Genomic DNA, 27601 nt, shown 5'->3' on the forward strand with positions numbered 1-27601 from the left:
TTTTCAGGTAAGAAATTGCCCCTTCACATCATAATCCAGACCCACTTGGCTTCTTCATGAGAAATCCGAGTAATTTGCACCTTGCAGCATTATTCGGCATGATGATTACCATCTCTTTGCAATGTCTGGTGAGCGATGGGCATTCTCTTCCACCCCCCTCGGCGCACTCCTGTGTGCTCCCCCCTCTGCAAACAGTGCAGGAAGCCTTTACCGAGTATCTTTCCTCCCCTCTCCTCCCCCCTCCATTTCTCCAGTAACATCTATAGATGGTGACACCCTCTCTAAGAGCCTCGCGGAAGTGTTCCAACACAGATCCGTCCTGCTCGTCATGTCGGATCTGAGCTTCCATTTGGAAGCCTCTCAGCATCTCCCATTGGCAGGAGAGATGCAAAGAGACTCCTCTTGCAGCCAAATCTCAGGCAGGCTGGCAGCCCCAACGAATGCCCTTGAAGCAGCATGGCGCACCTTGGCGGCTGGAATCCTGCAGCTTCCCCAAGGGAGGGGGTGGCCAGGAGGCAGCGGCTGCACCAGGCTCCCTGGAGTCCTTGATATTCCCACCCGGACACAGCTGGAATGTTCTGTGGATCCCGTTGCAGAGTGAGAGAGACGATGGTCAGGGGAGGCATGACCTGTGGTTGGCGCAGGAGGGGCTACCTTCAGTGGCCATAGTTGGTGCAGGAGTTTCTGGGTGGTCTTCGAGGACAGCCCAGTGTCAAGCTTATTACAGTAGTCCAACTGCGAGGTTACAAAAGTGTGGGCCAGCGGAGGCGGATCACCTGGTCCTAAGAAGCTGACCAATCAGATTCAGCTGATGGCCGCTGGTACCAACTTGAGACCCCTGCTTTTCAAGCCGCAGGGCTTGATCCGTGAGCAGCACAAAGCTTTTAGCCTGTTCTGCAGATGAGGAGCCCCTGTCTCCAGCCCTGTTAGCAGAGTCTGGCCGGCCAGGTTCGCCTGCACCCTCTGGATTCAGCCTGCCCTTGGATTCAGCTTTCGCTGCCGGAGATCACCCTGAGGGGCCCGGTTCAGAGCCCGAAGGGATGGCTTTTGTGGAATGTGGCTCAGGAATATCGTGCTGCGAGGGATTGTCGGCTGACAACCACTCTGGGGCCCAGTTGTGCCAGGGGCCATCAAGATACTCTGGGAATAAGCTTTCAAGCCCAGTAGCCCCTTAGACACTGTCTTAGAGAGCAGCCATGTTGGCTTGCAGGAGAACAGCTGGAGGTCGAGGCCAATAACAACTTAAGAGACCTAGAAGATTTTGGGGGGTATACCTGTTTGAAAGTCAAAGCTCTGACAAAGGGAGTTTTGACTCTCGAAGGCTGATGTCCCCCAAATCCTGTGGGTCTCTTAATCCAGCTGTTCTACTGCAAATCAACATGGCCGCCCTCTGAAGCGAGGCTTCTGGGGACCCTCCTGGGTTCGGCTGGCTTTGCTTTGTGGGTAACTTCTCTTTACTGGCTGAGCTTATTCCCCCAATCATCATGCAAATATCCTGGGGAAAGATATTTGAGAGCTAAAGAAGTTGCAGGTGGTCCCAGCTTCAGAAAACAAAATTGATCCCGGCTCCTGGGAAATGCTTCATTCTGACTGCTGGAACAGGGCTTGTTGCTAAGGAGTGGGGTGTGATTTGTATAAATTAATTACTTAAACATATTTGGCTTCAACATGCGGTCTGAGAAAGTTTTTAATTGAAAAAATGTGCCTGTTTTCTGATAAACAGAGAATAAGTTGATTTGGAAGCAGGCCGGGAGAGGGATGCAGGGCGAGGTCGTCCTCCAGAAGAGGGTTGTGGCTTATCTTTTCTGACCTTTTCAGAATCGCAGCTCGACACCTCAAGAGGGGAGGGAGACGGTTATACTTAGATAAGTGAAGAGCGCCATGGCCAAGTGCCCTGAGTCACAAAAGGACCTTTTAATACACGGTCGAGGATCCACGTCAGGAGGTTTAGAGGAGCCAAATTCTCAGCCATTTGCCTTCTGCAGGAAGATAATGGCAACACTGCAGTGACTGGGATGTAATGCCATGCTGTCTTCCGGGTCCAGCTGACAGGTGAGAAATATACCTGCCATAGAGCGCAGACTCCGGAAAGCATAGGGATGAGTCAGAGTAGCACTCCTTCACGGCCTTTGGGGATTAGGCTTCTGTGCTCAAGGGCGTGCCTGTGGGTGCCGTGATGCCCGCCAGCACCTTTCCTGGTGCCTGCAGAAAGTGGGTGAGGCCAAATGGGGCTTTTGCCTGGCAAGGCTTCTGATTGGCCACTGGAGAATTGATTGACTGTGGTGGTGGCAGCCATTTTGTGACTTGACTCCACCTCCTGCGGCAGCCATTTTGTAGCGGCCATTTTGTGACTGATCCCCTCCTGCCATGTTAGACTTCTAAGGGCTCCTGCAGGCTGACAAAGTTTCAGAGATTTTTCATTCCAGAGATTTTGCTCCTCCTTCCTCCGCTCGCCCCCGTTTCTCACATGGCTCTTCCTTCTGAGTTTCACTCCAGCAGCTGACCCAAATTGTCCCTTCTGTCAAAAAGAGGCAGGTACCGAGGGGGAGGCGCTGGCTTAATTGTGCCACCGAGCCTGGAGTTTGGCTCTGGTTTTGCGCAGTGCTTCTGCGTTGTGCGCGTGTGAAGCCTGCAGCGTGGCCGGTGGCTTTGTTCCCGTCCCCTGGGCCGTGGGTCCGGAAGAGGCGCCTCAGAACCAGGCGGTGTGAAACGGTTTCTTGCTGACAGCTTCGTCTTAAATAGTCCCTCTTATTGTCGTGGCCGCGAACAGATGTCACTAAATTAACTCCATTGAACGGAAACGCCGAACATTGTCAGCACAATTAGCATGCATTGTCCATTCTTCTCAAAAGTTCCATCATCTTCCCTCTCTTTTTTAATTGGGCAGCTTTTTAAAAAAAATAGTCTCACAATTTCCCATCCAGCTGGAGGGCGGCCTAGCGTAGCGCGACACGCGGAAGTCTTTGCAAAGTGCTCCCACCCGCTCGGGAGTAGAGCGGGCCTGGCCTGGGTCTGCAGGCGAAGCCACCCTTCCCTTCCCTTCCCTTCGCTTTTCTCTTGAGGTCCGTCAGAGCCGCCCCGTCTGGGGGCCACGAAAACGACGCTCTTGACTTGAGCGGGTTCCTGGCAGAGGGAGAGGAGCTGAGGAGTTGGGGGGGGGGGGGAGATGCGGATCCCAGCCGGGGGATTTCTCCTGCCTGGTCTCAAGTGGGGACGGGGGCCACCCCGAACAGCTGAGCAGGCGTGGGTGGGCATACTGCCCGTCATGGGTGGGCTTTTCGTTGCTTCCCCGTGGCCTCACGGTGCTTCCACGCACCCGCTGGCGCTTCCACAGGTTTTCTGCAACCTTTTCCAAACCTGCTTTGGGCCACAGTTCTCGGAAAGGCTGCAGCTAAGCCTGGATGGCTGCCGGGGGGGGGTAGGACTTTTCGGGTTTGACAGGCCCTACCTGGCAGCCTTTTCCCTGTGACAACCATCTATTCTTCCTAACACTGACTTTTGTCTTTTTTTTTTAATTGGTGACAGAATGATGATGTACCATTATACCAATATGTGTACCACGTTCCCTCCCTCCCTCCCTCCCCGAGACCACTTTTCTTTATGTCAACGGTGGCACTTTGGTGGCCAGTGTCCTGCAGTGGTTGAGAGTGTCCAATCAGTATCTGGGGGAAAGAGGTTCGAATTGCCACTCATGCTGTGGAAGTCCACTGGATGGCCTTGAGTCAAGTACACTCTTTCAGCCTAGCTTACCTCGCAGGGTTGTTGTGAGCATAAAATAGAGAACAATGTGAAATGCTTTGAGTCCCCCTTGGGCAGAGAGGTGGGGTTCAAATGAATTAATTATTAAAATTAAATAATTCAGAGAACCGGTCACATATGTTGCTATGCTGAGATTATGTTCTTCAGGCCCCACTTTGAAACCAACAAACTAGGAGGGGGGGGGGTTGGGGAAACCTGCTGTGTGCAAACCCTGCGGAGGGGACACAAGCCTCCCCCGTGTGAGAAACGCCCTGGCTGTGAAAAGTGCCCCCCCCATTAGCTGCCTCTTGCTTGTGTGTCCTGACCTGTTGTCCTCCTGCTTCCAAAATAAGCCTTGGGGTCAGCATGGTCCTGGGGAGAGGACAGCACGACTGTTTGATTTCATGGAGGCCTATTTGGATGTCCTCTGGAGGGCATCGTGCATCTGGGCCGGCCATCCCAGGCCTGGGGCCGTCCCACAGAGAAGACCCCCTTTTCCTTGGAGGAAGCAGCGGGTCAGGTGGCTTCTGTTGCAAGCTGACCGAGGGGAGCCGTTTTGAGCTGGAATTCAGTTTAAGAGCAGTTTTCCTCGTCCTTTCCCCTTGTCGATGGGTGAGGTGTTTCAGGGAGACTCAGGGATGTGACTTCATTTCTTCTATGATGCTGCTGAAGGATTCATGAAGTTCCCCTCCCCTTCAAACCCACATTGGCCCCACTGCATTGTCTCTGAGGAAGTGGGCGTGCCCACGAAAGCTCATAGCTGGAAGGAAACTTTGTTGGTCCTCAAGGTGCCCCTGCCGGAGTCTAAATTTGCCCATTTGCCCCACTGGCTAAGATTCGGCTTTTATTGTTTTGCCTCACTTTGTTTTGGGGGTGTGTGTGGAGAACTGAGCCAGGCCCAAACTAAAATTAATCTGGTTTTTAGGATGGCATCTTGCCAAAGAAATGTAAGGTGCTCCCTCAAGCCCCTTGCCACCCCCTGCCGGTAGCTTGCTGAACTGCTTCTCCCTCCCCCCCCCCCCCAAGCCCCAAAGTGGGTCGGCGGTCTCAGCTCTCCATCTGGCTGCGGCTGCAGAGAAACGGAAGCTGCGTCGGGACAAGCAGGAGCTGTGCAGGGGCTGTACGGGCTTCTCCGCGTGGTGTGGGGCAAGGGGCTGCTCATAGAATCATAGAGTTGGAAGGGGCCATACAGGCCATCTAGTCCAACCCCCTGCTCAACGCAGGATCAACCCAAAGCATCCTAAAGCAATGGCTCCCTCTTTCCCAGTTTCTCAAACGAGTCCAGCTCGCCGTCTCTCCCAGGCGCAATAGGCCCAGCAGGAGGAGGGGATGGGTTTGTAGAAACGGAGCCACTCTATTATATTAGGTTGATTTACATTAATTCATTTCACTTAATGATTAGTGCTTTCTGGAATGTCGACGGCCTCGCCTAACCGAGCAGTGCCTCAGGACACACAGGGCTGTGTTTTTCGGAAGCGAATGGCATTCGATTGGAATGGGATTCCTGAGGCTCAAAGGCGCGTAGAAGGAATACGTACAAAGTGTTCAGTGCTCTGCCATTCAGCATTTGATGGGGTAATTAAACATATAAACGTGTCCTCGCCGTTTTCCGTGGCGCTAAAAATACCTTTTTTATGTTGAAATTGAAACGTCTCTCAGTAAAACGGCATAAAATAGACTTAAATATGGGAGCCATCTGCCAAATAAGTCCTTGTTTTCCTGTGCGATGCTTGCCGGTTAGGTGCAGGCGCAGGAGTTCTGGCAAAAATAAACAGACAAATGGATCTTTTAAGCTTGAAGCCTTTCCTGCCATGGGACATTGGGGTGCCACTCCCAAAAACACCGGGCCAGGAAGAGCATCCCGTGCCTGGTGCTGCAGTGCTTCTTGGCAGGTCTTTGCTATCTGATCGAATGGTGTCTTGTATTTTATAATATTTTATAATCCACCGAGAGTCAGTGAGAAAGGCGAGCTTAAAAACACACTAAAACGGGTAAAGCAAAACAATCTTGGCTGTCGGTGAAGCTGAATTCCGTCTATGCCATGGAGAGGCAGGCATGGGGAATGGGGTCCGTCAGAATGCCAGGTTCCAAGACAATTAGCTGTGCCGCAAACTCCTCCTGCCAGCGGGTGGCAAAGGAAAGAATCGGGACCCTGCAGAGGGCCTTGCAGTGGGATGTGCCCACACAACAGGGGGTGCGTAAGAGGAAGAACAGAGAATGGCAAATGGCGCTTCAGCAGCTCTGAATTTCCCCTCGTCCCAGCATTTATTTCAACATCTTGCATTTTGTATTATTTTGTTGCCTTTGTTTCCTGCACCAAATCAAGCAAGAGAATTCCGGCGCCAATAAATTGAGACAATAGCCCTTAATTGTTGTCAAGGAGATATTATTATGATCTATATGTAAGTGCCCATTTAGCAGATAGAATGCAAAGTATCCACTTGTTACAAAGCTATCATCGGAGGGTGTATTTAAACTATTGTCATGGCTGCATCGTATTTACTATGTGTTCTAATGATTCCAAAGGAGCGATTATGCTCTATTATGTGGCTTACATATTTAAACTGCATAGTTAAAAAGCTTTTGGAATTTAAAACTAATCAGAAAGCCCATATAGTGGATATCTAAGCTTGAGAGATAGGGTGCTAACTTAACATTAGACATCACAATAGCATGTTATTAATAAAAAAAGAAAGAAGCAGTAGCACACAGATTATTATGTGTTCCATTTGTGGGTAATTAACTTTAATTGAGGAAAAATCTGTGCATCGTGAATATCAATCAGAAACATTTCAGTCCTCCCCCTCCCTGATTTACTTCTTTTACAAGTTTGTCATGATTCTCTAGAGATCCCTAATTCACCGAGCAAGTCTTCTGCTGCTTGCACATGTGTTGGCTGCATGCGGTCAGAGTTTGCAGGTTTGGACTAATACAAATCTTAAGGGCATTCCAGTATTGTGGCAGTATCGGGTAGTGGCCAAGGTCACCAAGCAGCTCTCCCAGTGGCACTGGTTCGAGATTGAAGACCGAATCAGGTTTAAGGTTTTGGTCCTGTGAAACAAAGCTGTTTCCAGTGGCCTATGGTTGAGGCCTACAAATATTACCAGTAAGTTGGCCTCCTGACATAAACCACAAACATGTGTACACCCACTCAGTTTTCTAAGCACTTTACCACCCCCTCCCTCCTAGGAGCGAGAAGGCGAGAATTTCCTTTCTTTTAAATGCAAACTTGATTATTTTAAGATGTTTTAATCATGTATTGTAAACCACCCTGAGCATATACATTTGAGGGGGGGGGGAGAGTCGGTCAGCAAATTTAATCTTGTAGGCGATCTGCAGACCAGAGGAGTTTTTTGTCCCTCTGGACCAGGGGTCCTCAACGTGGAGCTTGTCAGTACCTCTTCTGGGGCCTGCAGGCTTTAAAAGATTGGGAATCCCTCTGAGGCCAGGATTGTTTATTTATTTTACATGTATATACCGCCTTCTCCTGAGGCTCAGGGTGGTTTACATAAAACTTAGCAGAACGTGAACAGTACAGAAAAATCAGTGGCTATAGATAAAATTAGGTCTGCGTTGGGAAAGCCCCTGAAGATTTGGGAGTAGAGCCTGGGGAGGAAAGGAAGCTCAGAAGGGTTCAATGCCATTGGGTTAAGCTTCCAAAGCAGCCCTTTCCTCAAGGGGAACTGGTCTCTGTAGTCTGGAGAGGAGCTGTAAAACCAGGGGATCCCCAAATCCCACCTGGAGGCTGGCATCCCTTTGGGGGAGCATGTTCTAAACGCTTGACAATTTGTTAGGAGCATCACACTGCCAAGGGACAGGATCCGCTAGCATGTATTTTTGTCTGAACTAACCCACTTACAGAAATTGGACCCAAAGGAGAAGTCTCTGGATGTCAGGAGGCAGAGGGGGTTCGGCTGTGATCACACCACAGGGATGGCAAAGGAAGTGAGGAAATTTGCAGTCCCTTTTGTGTTTGGGTCTTTTGTTTTTGGCTTGTTCAGCAGGAATCTTGAGCATTTGCTGCAGATTTGGAGCCATTGCCAAAGACCAGTTCTTTGGCCTGGTGGTCAGTATCTGTTCAAATCCCCCAACATGTGATCTTCAGGCCTCAGAAAAGACGTTTCCTGCCCCTCTTTGTAGCTTTTGTTCCTGTTGCATTATATGGCAGTATTGTCCATTTAGGTAGAGATTTAACCCCAATGACAATATTATCTACTGCCATTTAAACATTTTCTTAAGATGGTCTAATAGACCTTAAGGCAGGGGTAGTCAAACTGCGGCCCTCCAGACGTCCATGGACTACAATTCCCAAGAGCCCCCTGCCAGCATTCGCTGGCAGGGGCTCCTGGGAATTGTAGTCCATGGACATCTGGAGGGCCGCAGTTTGACTACCCCTGACTTTGCCTCACGTAATTCAGTTCTCCCCCCAACCTCCCGTTTTTGTCATGAAACTCTTGGGAATTCTAACACAAGAGGACGGGTGTGATATTCTGACATTCTGCCCTCCAGGGGTTCATGTGGCTGCATTATGGGAAATCTGTTAACAAAACCCTGGAAAACTCTTTGCCCACATGCCAACATTGAGTGTGTTGTGATCGAAATCTCTTTTTGCCCGGCTCTTAAAGAAATATTCTGGATAGTTTTAATGGTAACTCTGTTTTATAATCAAAAGCTTCAGTGGTTTGAACTTCAGATCATTTATTTCTAAATTACTTTCCCCATAATTCTTATTAATTCAAATAGGATTTTGATTTGATATAAAACTTGGTAAATGGGAGAATGAGCTTAATGAATTGAAAGATAGGATTGTCTTAAAGTAAATGTTCAAAAGAATATGCTGATAATTGCTGAGATGGAAATAAAACCTTAACGACTTTGTTAATTTGTCGTGAGAGTTGTGTTTATGGAAAAATAGGGGAAATATTTCCTGCAGGCTTGTGCTTGCAGTAGATGGTTTGTTCCCATAATCCCTTCTCCAAATCTTCATCTGCAGGGAACAAGTAATCTTTCCTGACCATCATCCACCATCTCCAAATTCCCTTTCCACCCTTTGTGTCCTGTCTGTTGCATCCCCATGTTCTCTTAGGGATGCCAGCCTCCAGGTGGGACCTGAGGATCTCCTGGAATCATAGCTCATCTCCAGACCAAAAAGATCAGGTTCCCTGGAGAAAAGGGCTGCTTTAGAGGGTGGGCTCCACACCATTATACTCCGCTGAGGCCCCTTCCCACCCCAAACCCCACCTACTTCACCCAAAAGTCTCGAGGTCATTCCCAACCCAGAGTTGGCAACTCTGAACTCCCTGAACTTGAACACACAGACCCTGCCATGTGAAGCCATCCCTGCTGCTGACCTGAGGCCCTTCCCTTGCTAGTCATGCGCTCTGAGTCCTGTAGCACTGAGCTCCACTGGCCGAGAAAAGGAGGGTGCCCACTGGGGTAGACCAGTCGTGCATGAGTGGCTTTGTTTTCACACCAGCCCGATGAGGTGGGCGAGGCAGAGCAAGTGAGACTGGCCCAAGGTCACTCAGAGAGCTTTGTGGCTGCGTGGAGACTTGAACTGCAGTTTCCCAACCCGCTTATGCCATGCTCGTTACCCACTTTGTCCCCGGCTCCTGCAAAGGCCGGCAAGACTTACTGCTTGGTTCCCCATTTTGTCCTGAGCAGCAGGAACTCATTGGCGTCCTGGGCAGTTCCCTCTGCCTGCCGGGCCTTGGTGCAGTTGGCCTTGGGGACACAAAAGGTGATATGACAAGAGGTGATGGGATGGACATCTTCAGGTATTTTAAGGGCTGTCACGAAGAGGGTGGAGCAGAGTTGTTGTCTCTTGCCCCGGAGGGATGGACCAGAACCAGTGGGTTGAAATTAATTCAAAGAATTTTCAGCCAAACATCCGGTAAAAGTTCCTGACAGTCAGAGCGGTTTCTCAGTGGATCAGGCTTCCTCGGGAGGTGGTGGGTTCTCCTTCTTTGGAAGTCTTTAAGCAGAGGCTAGAGAGCCATCTGACAGAAATGCTGATTTTATGAACTTAGGCAGATCGTAAGTGGGTGGGATTGTGTCCATGCTTGGCCATTCCCTGCATTCTGCGGGGGGTTGGACTAGATGACCCTGGAGGTACCTTCCAACCTTCCAACTCTATGATTCGATGATCTTTGTCCACTACTTTCCATCCTGCACCAATTCCACCATCTCCGTGAACTCACAAATCCATTCCCCATCCCGGTTGCATAAATCATCTCAAGTAAAAAAATTCTTCTTGGTGTCTTTGGAGCCCGTACAGATGTTGCATAGAGGTTAGAAGCACCAGCTGCTGCCATGCTGCACACAGACCGTCGGCTGCTTCTCCGTCTTCTCCTCCCTCCCCCCACCCCCTCCGGCGCCTGTGGTGCTTAACCTAGATAATGCTGCTGACACACGGGCTTCAGTTGGTTCAGAGGGGCAGGAGGGGTGATTGGGGGACGTCTGACTGTTCACTGTTCCCTGGCTCACAGAGGGGAACGGAATGGGAAACTTCCTTTTGTTCTGGGCCTTTGGATGTTCACAGCATCATCTGCTGATTTCAATGCAGTCCAGAGAATGCAGGCGCAGAAAATCTCTGCCATCGGATCAGGCTTGCGGGAGGATGAGAACGATGTTCTTCCGGGCAAAATGCCTTTGTAAACACCGGGGCTTTGTGCTATCTTCCTCACTGCCTGCCTGCCTGCCTGCCTGCCTGCCTTGGGTGGTGTTAATTCCCGCTCCCTGTCCCTGAGAATTGTGCTTTGTTTTGATGCCAGTGGCTTGCCGGGTGATCCTCACTAACCGGGCTCCATCTGGGGCAGGGACCCCAAAGCCACAGGCTGCGAGAAGGTCTGGGCTGCACCTGGAGGAAGGAAGCAGCCCGGTTGGCTCCCCCTCCCCATGCCTGCCCCGTCCTGTGTCGCGCTCTCCCCTCTCCCAGTAAGAGCTGAGCAGCCGGCGTCATCTGGGGAGTGGGCTGTACAAATGCAGGGGAGCAGCCGATGCTCAGAGGAGAAGTGCTGAGGGATTCCGGGAGCCACAAAGCACGGCTCCTTCCCGTGCCCCCTTGACAGGACGCTGGGCACGCGGAGACTCTTGAAGGCCTGCTGCCACGCAAAACGGTCGGCATGTGGGCCTGGCACAGCGTCTGGATGGGGCCTTCTTGCTAAGAGGGGCCGTGACTCTCCCCCTCCCATTTGATCTCCACAGCAGTCGAGCGGATGACTCATCAAAGGTCACAGCAAAAGGGAGCCTACAATGTTCTATGTAGTCCCCACGACATGTCGTGTAAACCGCGCTGAGCGCAGGGGAGGGCGGCATAAAATCTAAGAAAAATAAAATAAATAAATAAATAAAAACAGTCCCTCCCCTTTAAATTGGGCCGATCAGTTGCCGGCACGGAAAAGCCTGTCAGCTGCAGACCCTCCTTTGCCCGAAGCTCTGTGGGGAAGGGGCCCAGGGAGTAAAGGTGGTGGAAGCCACGTCACCAAGTGGCCTCACGCGTGGGGCTGGGGGGGGGGGCACATGTGCCAAACAGCCTAAAAATGTTGAGCTCTCAGTTCTGTCCCCAATCTTCTCTCCCTTTGCCTCGGTGACGTTTTGCTGCAGTTCTGGCAATTTGTGATGAAACTCCTGGTTTGAGTGTTGCCGGATGTGTCCCTGTGCTCGGGGATGCTTCTTTTAGCTTCTAGGATTGAGGAAGAATTTGTCCCCCCCCTCCCCCCAACACATACACTCTTGCTTTGGAATTGTGGGATTTTTGTAGCCTGATGGAATTACCTTTCAGCTGCTTACAAAGCTGCCCTTGTCTGCAGAAACAGCGTCTCCTATTTTTAGCAAAATGGTTTGTGGGGGGGAGGGCACCTTGCTTCCTTTTCGCCTCCACTCAGCTTCTCTAATTATGTTGTCGTCTCCGGCGAAAGTGTTGCTTCTGGCCTTCGGAGTGTGTGGTTGTGTGTGTGTGCAGGCTTGTGTGTGCCCCTTGCTGTAACATGATGGGCGCTGCGTTCCAGGGCTGTGTGCCTGTCATCTGGGTTTGAGCAGAACTGTTCTGCCCAAAAACACCCCACGTTGCTCTTGTGAAGGCAGAGCCGTCGCTGCCTTACCCTTCTCAAACCTGAACTGCTGTTGTGCGCTGGTTGCCCAGGCCAAGTAGATCACGTGTGTAGATGCATGCGTGTCCCTAGGCCAGCACTGCACGTGCCTGATCTTTGGCTTGTTACAAGTAAGGCTTCTTCATTGGGGGTCTTCCGCCTGCTGGAACTTGGTTTGTAAGTTACAAAAGGAGCATCTTGAACAAGGGACGGCCTGTCTGCTCACCCTGGTGCCTGCTGATTTTGGGTGCATCCCCCCACCCCATGCCCCACTCATCTTCAGGGTGGGGCTCCCTTCCTGACCCTGCATTTGGGGAGGGGACAGAAAGACTTCTGTTGCTTGCATGGATCTCAGTTCATGCTGCTCTGGATCCAAGTCAATGAATGTGCCTCCTTTGGCAAGAAACGTGCCACGGTCACTGATTTCTGGGGGGGGGGCACGGGGTGACTAGCTGAAGCCGCGGAGAAAGCTGTTGACGCCAGTGGCTTTTGGAAGTGTTGTGCTGGGTGTATTCCGTTGCAGATCTTCAAATTTAATTAGGTTTTGATTCAGTGACAGCCCCCAGCTCAGCATGATGTTTGGAGGGACTGTGGTGGGCAGCTTTGCATGGGGTGGCTGTCGTGGCAGCTGGACACATGAAGGGTCACAGGTCAGACGTGGATGATGAAGAGGCCGGCGGGAACAGGAGCTGTGGGCACCCTCTGGCCTTTTCCCCAGGTCAGCTGAGCTTAGGTGGCTGCAGTGCCCATGGAGGGGGGCGGAGGCCTCAGCTAGTCTGGAACATGACATTTCCTAGCCTCAGAAACTTGGCTTTTCTGGGACCGCCAGATTGGCTGGTTTCTGGGTTCCTGGTTCCTGGTGCTGTTTGGGCCCTCGAAGCCTGATAACAGCTCCAGCCACCTGCAGAAGGAAGAGCGATTGGCCTCCCCGGGCATCATCCAGAAGAGTGTGCAGGAGGATGGTGCTCCTGCAGAGGAACTTGGGCCGAGCGGCTCTCACCTGCCTGTAGAGGCCGTAGAGGGAATGGTTTTGTGGTCCCAGGTGGTGTATTTTCATGATTTGGTATTTTATAGTTTAGGCATGGATGATTATGCCTTTCGTTTTAATTGTGCTTAGCTGTGTCCCAGGAACTATCTCGAGTCCACTTTTCATGGAGACAGGCCACACGTTCATGTTTAAGAGTCAACAAACATACTTGGGGAAATTCATATCTGGGGCATGCTGGGCCTTGCATAAGGGCGGGGCAGCAGGTGCTTTCACCTGTCTCTTTGGGAGGCGCTCTCTTGCTCCTCAGCCCAGCTAGGGAGTAAACGGAAGTCCATACCTGTGCCCGTGTCCTTTCCAAAAGGGGTCTGCAGCGCTGGGTGCAGGGCCCTTCCTGGGTCTGAACTGCCAGGCTTCCTACGCGGGTGCTCTTCCGGGATTCATAAGGTATCCGTCTTATGCAGTATCTCCCAAAACAAAGTTGAGTATGACCCAAAAAAGGAGGGGGGACACAACGCTGCATGAGAAAGATAATCAAAACCTGGAAAGAAAGTAATTATATTTTGTTGTTGCTCCAGTTTTATGTCCTCCTTCTTTGTTCCAACCTTTTGGGTGACTTTCCTCAGGCAGGGTTCTGTTTTCCTCTCCTTTTGTTGTTGTTGTTGTTGCACTCATTGATGTTCTGCACTCCGGGGCGCATAGAAGACTCCCCTCTTGCGTGGTCCTGAATGATGTAATGCGGGCGCTTGCTGCAGACTGACTCGTGTGTCTCTTTCTCCGTTCCTCTGAAGGGGATGGCCAGAACTTGTTTACAGAAGACGTGACCGTCGTGGAGGGCGACGTGGCCACCATCAGCTGCAGAGTCAAAAACAGCGATGATTCCGTGATTCAGCTATTGAATCCTAACAGACAGACGATTTATTTCAGAGACTTCAGACGTGAGTTCCCAGCTCTGTGTTGTCTGGGTGGCCAGTGGTGGAAGGTTGCCAAAGCTTCCCACTTTGCATGTAAAGCTAGACTCTTCAAGGGTTTGGTTAGTTCTCCTATGAGAAGGTAGATTGTAGCACTTAGGATTACTCCCCTGAGTACACCACGCTCCCTTGGTGTGCTGCAGGGATGCACACTGAGTTGCACGCAAGGGCCAACCATTTTAGCTGACACAGACAAATTTGGAAGGGAGAGCCAGCCAAGTTCAGCGGTGGAGGGTGAAAGGTCCATGGCTACCCTTGCTTAATTCCGCAGCAAAAACTCCAGCAATCCAAGGCACGAAGGGGTCTTCTTAACCATTTTGTGGCTGACTCTGCCTCCTGCAGCAGCCATTTTGTGCTCAAATTCCAGAGGCGCCTGCAGGCTCGAATAACTCTTGGGGACCCCTGAGCTAGAGTAAGAGGATGCCAAGGGAAGGCCAGGGGTGGCCTCTCAGTCTCCGGGGTCAGCATGTGCCGGGAAAGAGGATCTCTTTGCTTTGTCCCTAACTTTTTCTTTGTTTCACAGCTTTGAAGGACAGCAGGTTTCAGTTGGTGAATTTCTCCAACAGCGAGCTGAGAGTGTCCCTGACAAATGTGTCTATTTCGGACGAAGGACGATACTTCTGTCAACTCTACACGGATCCCCCCCAGGAGATCTACATGACGATTACGGTGCTCGGTAAGGGCCGGCCCAGGACGTCTCTCTTTTGTGTCCGGAAGGAAAAAGGAGCTTCAGCAACCGGCTGACGGGCTGGACCCAATCCCTCTTTCTGGAGGCCGTTGCTCACCTGGTTTCAGTGCATATGTCTGTACCTTAGCATTGGAGGATAATATACCCTAGGGGCCATGATCCACAGAAGAAGAAGAAGAAGAAGAAGAGTTGGTTCTTATATGCTGCTTTTCCCTACCCGAAGGAGGCTCAAAGCGGCTTCCGTTTGCCTTCCCTTTCCTCTCCCCACAACAGACACCCTGTGGGGTGGGTGAGGCTGAGAGAGCCCTGATATCACTGCCCGGTCAGAACAGTTTTATCAGTGTCGTGGTGAGCCCAAGGTCACCCAGCTGGTTGCATGTGGGGGAGTGCAGAATCGAACCCGGCATGCCAGATTAGAAGTCCGCACTCCTAACCACTACACCAAACTGGCTCTCTGGTGTGTTAGGGGAAGCGTACGTGAACTCACAAGGCCTTCCCCAAATATCACCCCCTCCATGTGGTGCTTTCCCAGCATCCTTTCCAAAGCCCTTTGTAAGGAAGATTCCCACCCTGCTCTCGCCATGAAGGCGCTCTGTGAATTGGGAGCTTTTGGCAGCTTTTCTTCCACCCCTGAAATGGGGATTTATTCATTGTATCGGCTTCATTTGTGCCCCATGTTTCTCCCTCGTGGGGAGCTCAAGCAGCACAAACCATCCACCCCCCTCCTCATCCACTTCATCCTCAGAACAGCAGCCCTGCATGGCTGGTTAAGCACCCAGGCAGACCACTTCCCCAGGGCAGAATGTGAGGATTCGAACCTGAGATTCCCTTTCCCAGTCGAACGCCCTGACCATCAATTCCACCCTGTTTCTCTCTCCCTGAAACTGGGGTGCAGAGAAGTCAGAGCTCAGAGCCCGGCGGCTTCTGTACCTTGCCCATCCCCCAAATAAGACTCTCGGCCCTTCGGAAGCCAAACGTCTATCAAATGGCATTATGCATGCTAAATATATTTGCTGGTTCAGGTATGAATATTCAGTGGCCAGGCATAAAGCAGTCTCCCTTGGCCGTCCTTGCCGCTTTATTCTGAAAGCCTCTGTTTATCTTAGGAGTTTTGAGACAGTGTAATAAAGGGTCTGATGGGTAATATATTAGCCTCTTTGTTGCCGTCTCTGGTGCTGTTTTAAACTCAAGTGTTAAGCACATACAGAGCCGTTCTGCCTCTTGACACACGGAAGATTCAGCCGGGGAGCTCTCTCCCGATCTCTGCATGCTCCGTTGTCCCGGGCAGTCGCCAAAACCTTGGCCAGAATCATCGCACAGCGTCAAACAGGGGAGGCAGAAGGGCTCATGGTTACCTTCGCTGCCGGTCCCAGTTTCTGTCATGCCGGGTGGAATGCACTCTTGGGTCCCTCCTCTGTGGTTCTCTGCATTCAGTCTTTACACTTTGCTGAGCAGTTTTAGATGTTACACTGGCCTCTCCGCAGAACTGTTTGCGCTCACCTTGCTTTGCCACTGGAAGGAAAAGGAGATGCCCGCCCATCAAGAGGGGAAAACCTTAACATCGGAACGCCCAGCTTGGTGTGGTGGTTAAGAGCAGCAGCCTCCCATCTGGAGAACTGGCTTTGGTTCTCCACTCCTCCTCCACACGCAGCCAGCTGGGTGACCTTGGGCCAGTCACAGTTCTCTTCAGCAGTTCTGTTAGAGCGCTCGCTTCCTCCGTTTCTCGCTCACAGGATGTCTGTGGTGGGGAGAGGGAAGGGTGCTTGTAAGCTGCTTTGGGATTCATTGGGGTAGTGAAAAGTGGGGTATAACCCCCCCCCAGCTCTTTCTCTTCTTCTTCTTCTTCGTTGTCACAGCCAGTATCACTGTGGGCAGCTCCACTGCTTGTGCCGAGAGCTTTCCTGGCGCAGGCCGAGCGTTTTTAGAAAGTGGGGTGGCCAGATTTGGCTCCTGTCCTGCAGGCTTCTGATTGGCCACTGGAAATCTGATTGGCTGTGCAGGTTAAAATAACGTTTCCAACTACAGCTGCTGCCACACTATTAGTTTTCTTTGCTCTCTCCGTTCCCAGTATATTTTTTAAATCCCCCCCCCCCAAATTCCTCTCTGCATTATGGGCTTCTTTGGTGTCTCCGCCTCCTGCAGCAGCCATTTTGGGGTTGTGTCCCCCACCCTGTGTCCAAAAGCGCCCTTGGCCTGAAAAAGAAACGGGAGACTCTTGTATCTTTTAAGGACTGTGCCTCTTCCTTGGCGTGTGGAATTGCCCCCCAGCGGTGGCTTGCCCCCCAGCCTTTGGGAGAAGGGGCAGAGGGGGCTGGAGGCCGCTGGGGCCTCACTCAGTGTATCTGGGCGGGGACACCTCTGCAAGCACCACTCCGAGGTCTCTTCCGTTTAGCCATCTAAGGCTGTTTAACTGGCAGGGCTGCGAGGAAGACGAAGGCCAGGCCTCTTCTGTGTCTTCATCCGCTGTGCCTTGGCCGCTCCCAGGCAAAGGATTGGGGCCTCTCAGTAGTGAAGAGCGGGAGCAGCTTCCTGCCGCCCCCTCAGAGGGGCTTGGCCTGCCAATCTCTTCCTCTTCCCTGCAGCTTCTGCTGCTCACATGATGTTCAAAGGGTGCCAAGTATGCTCCTGGGGCCGAATTAACAGCTGCCTAATTCAAAGTGCTAAAGCCCAGGGACCCAGTTTTGTCACAAGAGCACTTGGAATCAGGGATGCTCAACCTGTGGTCCTCCAGATGTCCACGGACTACAATTCCCATGAGCCCCTGCCAGCAAATGCTGGCAGGGGCTCATGGGAATTGTAGTCCGTGAACATCTGGAGGACCACAGGTTGAGGATCCCTGCTTGAAATGACCACACCCCCTCCCCCACGTCCTGATTCTGTGCCAGGATTCTCCCCTCCTCTCCCCACCCCCTGATTTAATGGGATTCTGTTCCATCTCCACATGTTAATATTTGTTGGGGAAAGTGTTTAAAATTAGCCTTAGCATGAATTCTGCTGCCTGTCTTCACCTTTTGGGAGTTATTTCTCAGCGCTGCTAAGTGTGATCCCTTATTTTCTGTTGTCTCAACTGATATATGTGCTTTAATCAGGTGTGCGTTCCTTGCTGAAGAGGGGCTTGGGTGGGAGCTGCTAACATTGCTCAGCCTCCACCCCCCGCTGGCTGGAAGGCTTGGCTCTCTGGGGGGGGGGGAGGAATGATGCGGAAGTGTGTGCATGAGCACTCCCCCCTCTGTTGGGGAGGGAAAACTGGAGCCCACTGGGGAGAATCAGCATAGTGGGGCTGCCCTTTCTGCATCTCGGTGACCTGTGACCCTTAGTGGGGTGGGCTGGGGCTCAGGGGCCTGCAGAACGTCCCGCGTTCAGTCCTTGGCACCTGCGGGTAGGATGGGGTTGTAGGCAATTGGAAGAACCTCAGCCTGAGGCTCCGAATCCGAGGAGACAGCACTGACTTTGGTGGATCCGATTCAGCATAAGGGGCCTTCATGTGTTCGTGTGTCCTGCCTAGCTAATTCAAGTCATGCATCCTCCCCTCCCCTCGCCCGTGAGACCATGGGCAAGGCTGCATATGCGCACCCGGTTTGGGGATATGTGGTGTTGAGCTCATCCACACCGTAGTGTGAAATGTGGCATCTGATTTCCTTGATTGTATGCCTGATACATTTTGCATGCATTTGTTCATCAGCTGGGGGGGGGGGGGGGGACGACACCAAAGCGTTATTCATATTTGAGTCACCCAACTGAACAATTGAAGCCCCTCCCCCCCTCCCAAAAAAATTGCCACTTTTGCAAATCCCAATTTATGTTTGAAAATTCATATGAAGTGTGATACCACCAGACATCTGTTAACGCTGTGATAATAACTAAATATAAAAGGGGAAACGTGCTCTCCTTCCTACCCCATTTCTTTTCCCTTGTATGGGGGGGGAGGGCAGGAAGGGGAGGACAGAATGGAAGGGAGTTTGCAAATGTTTTCTTGGCCTTGTGATCCTGTTGTTATGCCTCCATCTCTGTCCTTGCTGACCAGACACCACTGGGTTATTTTCACTGATCAGCCCTCCTCCTTGAGATGTGGATTTCACAGAAGCACCATTGGTCTGCCACAGGATGCATGCCCTAGAAGGAGCAAAGCCACGATCATTGCTCTCTGACATAAGAGCCTGGCCTTTGCGTCAAACGTCTCTCTCAGCTTACTCAGTTCTGTTTTCTCAGGAAACATTAATGTTGAGAGAATGGTCTTTGCTTCCCCTTGGTTTGACCTCCTGAATATCTTTTTAAAAATTTTAAGCTTTGAGAACTGGTTTTGAAATAGTGATTGAAGCCCCAAAGGAGGGAAAGGGCACGGTTCAGATTGATACCTGCGTTGTTACCTAAGGAGGCAGGCTCCTAATTAGTTGGGGGAAATTAGCTTTAAAGGAAACAAAGCGAGGGGGGGGGACTGGGATTCCCCACCAGGGTTTTTCCCTCAAGAGAATTCTTGGAATAAATCAGGCAAAGTTTACAGCAGGGGTAGTCCATTCGCTGGCAGGGGCTTCTGGGAATTGTGGTCCATGGACATCTGGAGGGCCGCAGTTGGACTACCCCTGAGGGCAGCAAGTGGCTTGGGGGAAGGCCAGTAATAAAGAGTCCAAGCCAGCAGTAGCAAAACAACCAGTGTTTTACGCTTTCTGCCTGAGACTCTGGAGAGCAGCTGGCAGTCTGAGCAGACAGTTCTGACCTTGATGGACCAAGAGTCTGAATCAGTAGAAGGCAGCTTCACATGTGTTCAGGGGAGGGTCCGTGGCTCAGTGGTAGAGTGTTTGCTTGGCATCCAGAAGGTCCCAGGTTCAATCCCTGACCTCTCCAGTTAAAAGGGCCAGGTGTTGTGGAAGATCTCTTCCTGAGACTCTGAGAAGCCATTGCCAGTCTGAGTAGACACTACTGACTGTAGACTGATTCATATCTTCATGTGTGTCCCTGTGATGACAACAAAATTGGCTCCTTATTAGTCCCTGAGGAGTATAATTCTGCAAATGGGGTGCTGACCTTGATAGACCGGGCAGCGGGCTCAACATAAGGTGGCTTCTAGTGTCCACGGGGGGTGGGGGGCATGACCCAAGACAGGTTCCTCCGGCAGTTCTCCAAGTTGTGAAGTTCTTTGTACTTAGGGCCAAACTTCATAGCATGCTGAGGCTTGTCTCATGCTTCATTTCAGTCCCTCCCCGTAACTTGGTGCTGGACATCCAGAAGGACACGGTGGTGGAAGGAGAAGAGATCGAGCTGAACTGCACAGCGATGGCCAGCAGACCAGCCACAACGATCAAGTGGTACAAAGGCAGCAAGGAGCTAACCGGTAGCCCACTCCTCCTCCGCCCGCTTCATGGTGTGGCTGTGGTTTCTTGAGATGATAGAATTTTGCTTGTGTTTAAATTATTTGTTTTCTCCTCCTCCAGTTCAAAGCCATGGTGTCAGCTTTCAGCCATTTAAACAAAACTATGAAAGACATCCCGGGATCCAAATGGACCTTGAAAGATCAGTTGAAGCAGCTGCCCAATAAGCCGCAGAATAAAATCGCCTTAAGCATGTGACTTCTGCCTGAGACCCTGGAGAGGGTCTAAGGAGACAGTTCTGACTTTGGGGGACCCACGGTCTGACTCGGGAGAAGGGAGCTTCACGTGTGCCTGTGTGTTCATGTGATGACAACTGGCCCCATATTAGTCCCCGGAGAGTAGAATTCCACTGAGAAGGCCCCGTATGCGGGTGCTGCTGGCATTGGGGCTTCCTCAAAATACCTTAAGAGCCAGTCAGCTTCACAGGGGACCTGACTGTCCTTCAGAGCTCCTGCTCCCAGATAAATGAGCACTTGACAGGTCAAGACCAGCATGTTGCCTTGACCCTGGGAAACAGCTGGCAGCCAGTAAGCTAAGAGCACAACGTACTTTATTAGCCTGACAGCTGTGCCAGGGATCTGTGGAACCCTTCCTTCAGAGACATCTCCACATGCAAGGCGCTGCAGGAATCTAATCTGGGTGTTTCCAGAACGTGGATCTCTGTGACCTCCTTGCTGTTTCTCCAGAGCTGTTGCCCCAACCTGAGCTTGTAAAGGGTCTCTTTTGCTGGAGATGGCATCAAGGTGCCTGCGCTGAAGTCCCCTGCAGTGTCCCCATACTGTGACCGCTGGTGAAGTGAAGAAGCCTCCTGAGCCGACAATTGGTTTCTGGGCCTTCCGTGTCCTTTGGCTCCAGGGCACCATGACTGTAGCCCTGAGTGGGCAGGCACCTCAGCCCCACCTCCCTCACAAGGCGCCTGTTGTGGGGAGAGGCAGGGAAGGCAATTGGAAGCCCCTTTGAGACTCCTTCGGGTAGTGAAAAGCGGGATACCCAAACTCGGCCCTTTTACTTCAGTACAGAGCTGGGAAATCTTTGCTGTTAGTCAAAACCTGGCTGCCTTTTGTCATAGTTTGCACTTCTTGGGCAGTTTGGTAAAGGCCTGCAGAAGGGCCCTTCCTGTCTTACAGATAGTGCCATGAATTGCTGGCCTGTCCCTAAATAATGGAGCTGCACTTGGTGCTTGAGAAAGGGGAGTTGGCTGCAGAGGCCTTGGCTTTGTCCTGCAGAGCTACAACCATGCCCATGGCTCTTTCCCTCCCCACTGCATCTGTTTGCAGGAGCATCACAGTGAACTGCCCCCTCCTGCATTGCCCTAAAATGCACGGCCTGAACTGTCATGGCTTCTGCTGCCGGTGTCCCTGGGTCTCTTGTTCAGCTGCCGCAGAGAACGCGTGGTCAGTCCACAGGCCATATCCGGGGCCCTGTCTCTGCTGGCTGCGTCTTAGAGCTGGTTGCTCCGAGTTGCACGCATCCTGCTCCAGTTCAGACTCAGCAGCAGGTTCCTTCCAGACATGGCCCCCTGTGCCAATTGCTGAGGCTCTCCCAACACGAAGGGAATCCTCGGTCGACCTCCCACTCTCCACCTCCCACCGGCTTCTGCTTCTGCCCGCTGTGCTGTTTTTTGCCGGGTCTTCAGTGGTACCACCGTTTAAATATTTTAATTGCTCCTTTTAATTATGTAAATCCATGGAGTCAGTTTTCCTCTCAATTATTGATGATGGCTTTTGGAGGAAGAGGGTGGAGGGTTTGGAGCTCCACTGACGGAAGTGTTTGGAAGACGTCCTGGGACCCCTGACCCTCCCGACTGATGAGGGCTGTGAGAAAAGCCTCGCCCTCCGAATTTGGCAGCCCAAGACGGGTGGCGCCCTCTCCGGCAGGCCGGGGGCAAGGTCTGCCAGTTGCTGGTGCCACACCAAGGCAGGACAGGGGGGCTCTCCTCCCTCGCCAAAAATCCCCGCTGGGTTCATTATACAGAACCAGGTTTCTCACCAGCTGCCTGGATTGTCCAGAAGAGTCTTTTGCAAATGAGTTCTTGCTTTGTTTCTAAGGTTGGGAATCTCGTTTTGCTTTTCATGTTGCCCATGTGCCCTGAATGCTTACAGCAGGACATGTGTGGGTGGGCAGGCGGGCCAACACCTGGTGTTTCTGGGGCCCTGACAGGCAGGGAGCAGCTGGATTCAACTCCAAGAGCACCTTAGGGGCCAGCACTGATTTCAGGGTAGAAGCCTTGAGAGTCAAAGCTCCTTCTGTTCAAACTGGTGTCAAATTGCTTCTGATTTATGGTGGCCCAGTGAGTTAATGTCCCCCAAATGTCGGTCCTAGCCTCCCTGGGCTCTTGCCAGCTGACAGAGTCCTCCCTTCCTACTGGGGGCACGCCTCTCCTGTTGGAACTTGGCTTCTCCTAAGGTGGCCAAATTACGACGGCCTCACTAACTTCTAGGGGGAGTTCAGGCATGAATTTAGGGTATGCCCCAGTCTCAAAGGTGCTGCTGGGCTTAAAGCCAGCTGTGCCACTGCAGGTCGACGTGACTCCCCTCTGTAACGAACTCACCTGGGCGCGCGGTGCAATGGGGACACGGATGAGGTCTCAGTCAAGTCCAAAGAGGGGGGAATCTGGAGAAATCCACGGCTCCCAAAGGAGCAGCATTGCGCTCTGTGCATTGGCCCTTGAAGGGACACTCCGATTGCATGAACTGCATGGGGAAGCGGGGAGGGGGGGATAATTCTGCAGGGGGGATTATCAGGCGGCCGACGCCTCTGGTGTCCTCCGGCGGGGTTAGTCTTTTCAGTAGCTGAGAGCGAGGATGCCGGCCCGGTGATTTGCCCCTGACCCGGCCTGTCCCTTCTCTCCCCCCTCCCCCCTTCTCTCTGCACCAGGGAAGTCGGATGTGGAGCAGTGGTCAGACATGTACACGGTGACCAGCCAGATTTCTTTGACAGTCAAGCGGGAGGACGACGGGGTCCCTGTCGTCTGTGAGGTGGATCACCCTGCCGTCAAAGATCTGCAGACCAAACACTACCTAGATGTAATGTGTGAGTACCAGACACCCTGTGGAGCTGCTGAAGTAAAAACAGCTACCAGTAGTTAATTGCAAAGCGAAGGTAAAGGTTTGAAAGCTTTTCCAGCCAGCTTTGCACATGTTTTGGACTCTCTCCAATGGAGCTCCATCTCAGTCGGCCTTCAGTGATAATCAGGAAAGGAACCGGTTTCTTTAACATTTGTCTGTCGCCGAAAGAGGGGGCGTATGATCGTGTCTAAGGGCTGCAGGTTTCCTCCACTTCCCCCACTTACTCCCATGGTGCATGGTAAGCACAGCTGGACCTGATCAAACCCCAGACCGTGCTGCCGCAGCCTGGAGAAGGGTTTGGGGAAAGGTCGAACCTCCAAACCATGACGTGGGCCCTTGAAGGTGGGACCTGCCTGCTTGGTCGGTTATTTCATCTCTGCTCCCTTTATGGTCCACTTTTCTCAGTGAGGCTCAAGGTGGAGTACGGAGCGGGGGTCCTTGTGTGCTTTTAAAGGGGCAGGTCATGGCACCCCCCAAGGAGTGTCAAGGCAAGAGGTTTGCCCTTGCCTGCCTCCACATAGCAACCCTGCGCTTCCCCCACCCAAGCATGAATGAAGGCCAGCCCTGCTTATCTTCCGCGGCCTGATTATTATTATTATTATTATTATTATTATTATTATTATTATTATTAGATTTATTTCCCGCCTTTCCCTATAAGCTCGAGGCGGGTGATGAGATGGGGCAAGGCCTTGGCCGTCCATTCCATGGGTGTCAGTACGTGGGAAGAGACTTCTCAGTGCACAAGGCCTAGGATGAAAGAAAGCTGAAGCCCACGCAGAGTAATAGACGTGGGACAGAAGGCACATAAAGCACCAAAAAGTGGCATTAATCAGCCTGTGTTCCAATCTCAAATGTCACCTTGGCCACGAACTCACAGGGTGGCTTTTGTGGAATCCTTCTTCTTGCATTCTTCTTCTCACTGGCTGTCTTCAAGCAGCGGCTGGGCAGGTCCTTCTCCTGGATGCCTTAAGCTGATCCTGCATTGAGCAGGGGGTGGGACTAGATGGCCTGGAGGGCCCTCTCCAGCTCTGTGGATCTAAGCACACTCTGATTAGCCCCCAAATCTGACTTGAGTGGGAGGACAGAGAGAGCTCAGTGGTCCTGAACGTCACTTGTCTGGTTCTGTTGGAGGTGGTCTTGGACCCTCTCATATGGATGGCGTGGAGGCCAATGAATGCAGTGTACATGATGCACATGCTTCTTTGCAATATATCTGTACTTTCTAGAAGACAGTTGCCCTGAGATCCTGATCACGAAACTGCTATCCTTGGCATTAAGCCACGTCTTTTAGTTCCACTCAGGGCCGGGGAACGGTCCCAAGAGCCTCTTGCCCAGAAATGATGCCCAACCCGGTGGCCTTCTGAGCAGCCAGGGCCTCCCCAGGGCTGTGCGGGGATCCTGCCAGCGGGACGTCATTCAGCTGTTCTCTGGTGAAACCAGGAGAAGGAAGGAGATCAGGGCTCTCCAGGCCCCTGCAGCCTCGGCAGGGAGAAGCCCGGAGGGCCACAGTGCCTCTTGTCGAGGCAGCTCAACTTAACGCAACCACATCCACATCACACTTGTGCTAATTTATTCCTTCGACTTCATTATGCTGTTCCCATTATGAGCATTCTGCTTACAATTTTCATATCACCGAAAGTATTGGAGAAGTAATGTCCCTATAATGGGAAAACAAACAAGAAAAAAAGAATCTGATACTGCCTAAATTGGCGGATTGGGGCTGTCTTGCGCGTGTGCTAATGTGCAATTCATTTATGCAAACTTAATGTCCATTAACATTTCTTGTAGAGCTCCATTAGCTTCAATAATACATTAGCACCTTTGTTAGGTCTGACCAAAAAAGCTTATCCCCGTGTGCAGGCAGACAGATGGAAAAGGCCACCGCAACAGGAAGCCGGCCATGGCGGGGTTGTGTGCTCTTTTGCGAGGCAGCCTGCTGTTTACAAGGGGGGGGAGGGGGCCGCTGCACGTACAGGCAGGCCCCAAGGCGTGGCAGCTGTGTCATCGGGGCCCATTGGATCAGGCCCGCCATGCAGACTGGAGCCCAGGGGGAATTGCCACTGCTTGGCTCTTCCTTGCATGCCCAGGGAAAGGCCAGTCGCCACTTTGGGCTCAGGAGGCAGATTGATTCCAGGCCAGAATGGCCAGGATTCTGGGGTTTTTTTTAGGGGTGGGGGGTGATAACCTGGGCATGGAATCGGGATCACTGGGTAGTTGTGAGTTTCTTGCATTCTGCAGGGGTTGGACTAGATGACCCTGGAGGCCCCTTCCAATACTATGAATGATCCTTTGCAGTGTTAATACAGACAGGAAGTGCTGTCTTCACAATATGTGTATTGCTTGGAAAAGTGTTGCTGTGATGACACATCCCAGGCCTGGGAGCCTCCTCCTCCTCCTCCTCCTGCACGGAAAATGTGATTCGAATGCTGAGCACTCCGCTTCCTCCCTGTGGGGCAGCAGCCCTGAACCGGCTCCCTCCCCCCTCCGGCAGTCCCAGCACAAGAGATGGCAGAAGTACGTGATGTCCACTTCTCCGCTCCCTGATGTCCAGATTGCTGCGGTGTTTGATTCCTGGCTGGCCTTTCAGAGGAACGCTACTTGTAAAATCAGGCGTGATTGTGGCATTCTCCAGAGGGTTCTGAGGACCTGCGACTTGCAATCAGAGCCGAGTGGAGCTCCCAATGACTGTTCCCCCTCTGCCCCCTGACTCCCGCGCTGCCGTTAGGCTACTTGCAAGCTTGGGGAACAATTAGTTTTGGGATCCCGCCACTTAAGCAAAGGACACAGTCCCAGATTTGCCCCCGTGGGGGGGGGCAGGGGAGCAGCACTTGAGGCGGACGGGGGCATTAAGGGATCCCTGCATCCTCTGCCCTCTATGGCCTGTGCTCAGCCCAGCTGACCCCTTCCCCAGCACCTTCCTCTGATCACAGGGGCCCTGCCAATGAATGCACAGTCACAGCGAGCGGCTTTCGCACCTTGGTATGCTTAGTACGAGATGGAATCCTGCAGGAAGTGGCTTGTAATAAAAGCGGAGGTATTAGCAGTCAAAATTCAAATTATCCACGGAGCATTTTTAAGGCAGCGCAGTAATTATTGTTTGCTCAAAGAAGGTGCAGGGAAATCTGTGCAAGAACAAGGGAACAAGAGCTGGATGGGGGAAGGAGAACCTGGGCTGGGCTGGACAGTCATGCTCTTGGTGATGACTGGGTGCAATGGGTGCCCATCAGGCTTAGAAAAGTATATTGGAAAACTTGGTCTGTTTAGCCTGGAGAGAAGATGACCAAGAGGTGAGATGATAACCTTCTTCAAATACTTGAAGGGCTGTCATAGAGAAGATGGAGCAGAGTTGTTTTCTGTTGCCCCAGAGGGTTGGAGCAGAACCAATGGTCAAGAATTTTTGGCCAAACATCCGGAAGAAGTTCCTGACAGTTAGAGCGGTTCCTCAGTGGAACAGGCTTCCTCAGGAGGTGGTGAGTCCTCCTTTGGAAGTTTTTAAGCAGAGGCTAGATAGCCATCTGACAGAAATGCTGATTTTATGAACGTAGGCAGAGTGTGAATCGGTAGGCAGGAAGGGATGTGCCAGTGCTTGTTTCTTGTGCCCCTTCCTTGGATATCCAGGGAACCGCTGGTCACTACTGTGGGATGGTAGGTGAACTTCCTCCAGGTCAGGCTAGATTCTGGAGATTTTTGGTGAAGGGGCCATTTGGGTATGAAATTGCAGGTAGTTGTGAGTTCCTGCATTGTGCAGGGGCTTGGACTAGATCAGGGGTAGTCAGCCTGTGGTCCTCCAGATGTCCATGGACTACAATTCCCATGAGCCCCTGCTAGCAAACACTGGCAGGGGCTCATGGGGATTGTAGTCCATGGACATCTGGAAGACCACAGGTTGACTACCCCTGGACTAGATGACCCTTGATATCCCTTCCAACTGTGTGATTCTATGGAGGTTTCATTTGGTCATCATGAGCAGCCATGGCTTGGCAGTGGAACCTCTTCCTTGCATGCGGGAAGTCCCAGGTTCAGGCCCCCCAACTCCAGTTCCAAAGACGAAATTCCAGTGAAAGACATCTGCAAAGGACCCTGAGGAGGTCTCTCTGATCAACGAAGACAATGATGTCTCGATGGAGATGGAAGGTTTGGCCCAATCCAGCTTGGTGTGCTCAGTAGCCCCTGATGGTCTTCTCTGTCAGGCCAACTAAACCCTTTGCTCAGATTATGGTTCAGATTAACGAATAAGGATGTGGGAGCGGGAGGAAAGGAAGTTCTCTAATGGCCTCAGCTCCTTTGATTAGGCTTCCCTTCCATTCTAGCACCTAAAGGTGGGGCCGGGTTCATTGATTTTTCAAGCCAGAAGAGAAGGTACCAGAACCCGTGAGGATCAGTAGGGAATCAGGATTTAGATTTGTACCATTGAGCTTCCTGTGCTTAACTCTGCATCTGACAGAGCCCCATGAATATGCTAATGGCAGTTTTTGGAAGGAGAGGTTTTGTCCTCCTCCCTGCTGTCCCTATTGTTCTAGACCTGTGGGTGGTTCCATTAGAGGGAGCAGCCTCCTGCCGAATGCCTGCTCTTTGCTGGAAGTAAGCAGGAAGGATCTCCGTCTGACGCTTTCAACCTATTTAACGAAGGTGTTGCAAACAGTTCATTTGAACGTCCCTTTTTGTGCCACAACTCTCCTCTCCTCTCCTCTCCTC

The 27601-nt window shown here is 51.8% G+C and overlaps 1 protein-coding gene across 1 annotated transcript in view; it reads left to right on the forward strand.

Moving 5' to 3' along the window:
- Window positions 1-27601, forward strand: part of CADM1 (cell adhesion molecule 1) — a 245321-nt gene that overhangs the window by 161466 nt on the left and 56254 nt on the right. The window contains exons 3-6 of the mRNA XM_077306582.1: window positions 13605-13751; window positions 14308-14460; window positions 19664-19801; window positions 22716-22871. Coding sequence (XP_077162697.1) covers window positions 13605-13751; window positions 14308-14460; window positions 19664-19801; window positions 22716-22871 — 594 coding nt within the window. The remainder of the gene's footprint in view (window positions 1-13604; window positions 13752-14307; window positions 14461-19663; window positions 19802-22715; window positions 22872-27601) is intronic.

Source organism: Paroedura picta, chromosome 12 (genome assembly GCF_049243985.1).
Source record: "Paroedura picta isolate Pp20150507F chromosome 12, Ppicta_v3.0, whole genome shotgun sequence".
NCBI lineage: Eukaryota > Metazoa > Chordata > Lepidosauria > Squamata > Gekkonidae > Paroedura > Paroedura picta.